The following is a 3,478-nucleotide window of genomic DNA, read 5'->3' on the forward strand; positions in this document are numbered from 1 at the left end:
GAACCCTTCATTAACATCTTTCTGTTTTTTCTGTCTTATTTCTCATTGTAGGAGCTGTGAAGTGCATGTGCCACGTGGTAAATTGTATCTTCCTGTTAGAATAAGAAACATTATTTTATTTTAAAAAATCATCACATTTAAGAAGGAACTAATAATCAAAACCCTTTCACATGCACAATAAAGTGCAACAAGGGTATACCTCCTCAGAATTCCATCCCTGGCTTGTGGAAGAATGCGAGTAGATTTTATTTTTTATTTTTTTATTTTTTAAAGATTTATTTATTTATTTGAGAGAGAGAGCAAGAGAGCACAAGCAGGGGGAGCAGCAGAGGGAGAGGGAGAGAAGCAGGCTCCCTGCTGAGCAGGGTGACCAATGCGGGGCTCAATCCCAGGACCCTGGGATCATGACCTGAGCCGAAGGCAGACGCTTAACTAATTGAGCCACGCAGGTGCCCCTGGGAGTAGATTTTAATTATGATTCAGTTCCCTTTATTATTGAGCCAAACAAAAAGCTAATAGACTAGAATCACAATGTATTTTCTTGGAATACAGCATACCTGGTTTATTTTAATGGTAAATATTTATTTGATAGGAAAGCTAAGGTAATAAGAATAAGACTAGGGGCAACTGGGGCACATATTGCATGGAGCACTGGGTGTTATAGGCAAACAATGAATCATGGAACACTACATCAAAAACTAATGATGTACTATATGGTGACTAACATAATTAAAAAAAAGAAAAAAATCTTAAGTTGTCATTTCTTTTTTTTTTTTTAAGTCCCAACATGGGGCTTGAACTCATGACCCTGAGATCAAGACCTGAGTTGAGATCAAGAGTCAGACACCTAACCAACTGAGTCACCCAGGTGCCCAAACTATTATTTCTTTTTAAAACTACACGATGAAATACAAGAACCAAATCCAAATATTAATAGTGATGAATATCATCAGAACTGAGCACATGTTTCTATGAGAAAATAAAATCATTTTTCCAATACTTTCAAAATCTCTTTATGACTGAGTTGTATAATTGGACAGATCCTGGGGATAAAGGAATAACTTACCTGTGTTCAGAGGAAACATTCAGCCTTTGAGGTAATTAGGAAAGGAGTTTTTCTGCTCTTCATAATCTGCAAATGCAGAAGCAAGAAGTTCTGATTGGAAAGAGAGAGGTCTAGGATTCTCATTCATGAAGAAAGTGTTTGGAAACCTCCCGAGATCAAGACCTCTTCCCTTAAAATATGCCTGAAGGGTTCTGAAAAACTGAAGAGAGAAAGAAAGTGTGCAATGCTATAGGTAAATTAAACATAAAAAATACTCAGAGACAGATATTTTCCCCTCTCTTTTTCCCTCTGTGAATTGACTTAAGGGCTAATCTAGGAGACAGGAGGTGGAAAACCCAGAAATAGAAATACATATTTTTTACTACTTCTCCTTCTTCCCCTCAGATGTGGGAATCAAAGGCAGAAGAAAAATTATTAAATTTCTTTACTACTTACAGGCCATTGACAAATCCTTGAAACAGGCAGAGTGACATTCCTCTAGGGACGCAGCTGCCTCAATGTTGATACTTTGCTAAGGGCAAAAGCAATCTTAGCCCAACCCCCAGGATTCTGTAAGTCTACTTTAATGTATAAAAATTCTTTTGGAAACTTCCTTTATCTCTACCTCCCAAGATACATGTCAGCAATCATCCCCCAAGTATATGACCCACCAATATACATCTGAAGGGTCTCAGGACTCAGGTTTTATTAGACAGTAATAAATGACCTTTTCCCAACAATAGTTAGCCCCCTCAAGATCCTGGAAAACCTGCTTCCAAAGATCCTTAGAGACTTACCCTATCCTTAGTCCCCTCCCGCCTTGAAAGTATATAATGGGCCACTCCTCACGACCCCAGTGCAGCTCTTTCTGCCCACGGGTCCTGTCCCTGTGCTTTAATAAAATCACTTTTTGCACCAAAGGTATCTCAAGAATTCTTGTCTGTCGGCTTTGAACCCTAACATTCTTTCCTACATCACCCTCCACTGTTCTTTACCTGCCTTCTTTCTGACATTTCAACCCTAAGCAAGATAATTTAGCATTCTTGGTGGAGATTGAGAGAGGAATATCAATTATTTAATAGCATCACAGTCAGAGGGTTTGTTGTAAACCACCTCTGAACCACTTAGGTCAGAGATTAAAATGAATTTCACAGTGATCAGAGCTCCATGCCTCCTCTCTGACTGAAAGTGAGATCCCAGGCATTGTCTTCTACACCAGAGCTTTTAGATGCAGTTTTGCAGCTTTCCTTTAGGAAATGGATACACAGAAGCTTGCAAAGGGCTACTTGGTTGTTTGAACCCTATATTGTTATATTTTACATCAGTTTCCATAAGGAAATAGTATTTTGAAATAGTAATGTCAGCATGTTTATTGTATTTGGCATATTTTTAAAAGAGAATTTTTGCTGATGTTTTGAATTCTATTTCCTAGATAACTTTATGTTGAAAATAATGCCTGGGCGGGGGGGGAAGGGGGTACTGGCTGGCTCAGTCAGTGGAAGGTGCAACTCTTGGTCTTGGGGTTGTGGGTTCAAGCCCCACATTGCATATAGAGATTACTTAAAAATAAATCTTAAAAAAAAAGCAAGAAAATAATGCCTGGTAAATTGATAAGAATGTAGGTCAATTTTCAGTCTTTGCAATTGAGCTTTGCATATGTTGGTCATATGAGAATCTGTTTTATTATCAATCTGAACTGTGCAAAAATAATTTCCCCGCTATGCTCTTGATTTTGTGTATCTATGAGAAATCCAGTCTATAAAGTCAATGTGTATGTAAGATCATTTACAAATGTAATGTGTTGTATAACAAATCTAAATTTGTTTCTCCTTACAGAAACAGATGTAAATTGGCCAGAAGAACAATAGGATACCAGCCACGAGACTAGCAAAGCCCTTGACCAGTCCTGTTAAGGAATCTTCTTGGCACTTGGTAGCCTCCTCTCCACTGTGCTCTAGCAGAGGGCAGTCCAGAGACGTGCTAATTTCACCCTGTAGCCCAGCATGTCCCAGTGTATGCTCTTACCAGATCTCGGTTTCTGGGGTTGTTGAGTGACTTCCATTTCTCTTCATTTCTCAACGTGGCTCCATGCACAAGCCCAAATAGCACCAGCGCAACGCACAGCAGCAGGAATGCTTTGGGCATGGTGGAACGAAGCTGAGCAGAAGGAAGGATCGGGGAGATGTTGATGGTTAGAGAAGAAAGAAAGAGAAAAAAGAAAAAAGGAGGATGGGGAGGAAGAAGGTAAAAGAAGGGAGGGGAGGAGAGAAGGGAGGGCAAAAGCGGAAAAGAGAAAGAGGAAATTTTTTTTTTTTAAGATTTTATTTATTTATTTGACAGAGAGAGACACAGCGAGAGAGGGAACACAAGCAGGGGGAGTGGGAGAGGGAGAAGCAGGCTTCCCGCCGAGCAGGGAGCCTGATGCGGGGCTCG

The 3,478-nt window shown here is 39.8% G+C and overlaps 1 protein-coding gene across 1 annotated transcript; it reads right to left on the reverse strand.

Moving 5' to 3' along the window:
- Window positions 1–1,085: 1,085 nt before the first annotated feature.
- Window positions 1,086–3,190, reverse strand: C3H2orf66 (chromosome 3 C2orf66 homolog). Its single transcript, XM_021703025.2, has 2 exons — window positions 3,071–3,190; window positions 1,086–1,265 (listed from the first exon to the last, which is right to left on the reverse strand). The coding sequence occupies exons 1-2, from the start codon at window positions 3,188–3,190 to the stop codon at window positions 1,086–1,088; spliced, it is 300 nt and encodes a 99-aa protein (XP_021558700.2).
- Window positions 3,191–3,478: the final 288 nt, after the last annotated feature.

Source organism: Neomonachus schauinslandi, chromosome 3 (assembly GCF_002201575.2).
Source record: "Neomonachus schauinslandi chromosome 3, ASM220157v2, whole genome shotgun sequence".
In the NCBI taxonomy this organism is placed as follows: Eukaryota; Metazoa; Chordata; class Mammalia; order Carnivora; family Phocidae; genus Neomonachus; species Neomonachus schauinslandi.

Coding starts and splice junctions, on each gene's coding strand:
- C3H2orf66 (XM_021703025.2), bottom strand. CDS start 3,190: ATGCCCAAAGCATTCCTGCTGCTGTGCGTTGCGCTGGTGCTATTTGGG. Junction 1,266..3,070: donor ACCCCAGAAACCGAGATCTG/GTAAGAGCATAC, acceptor TTCTCTCTTCAG/TTTTTCAGAACCCTTCAGGC.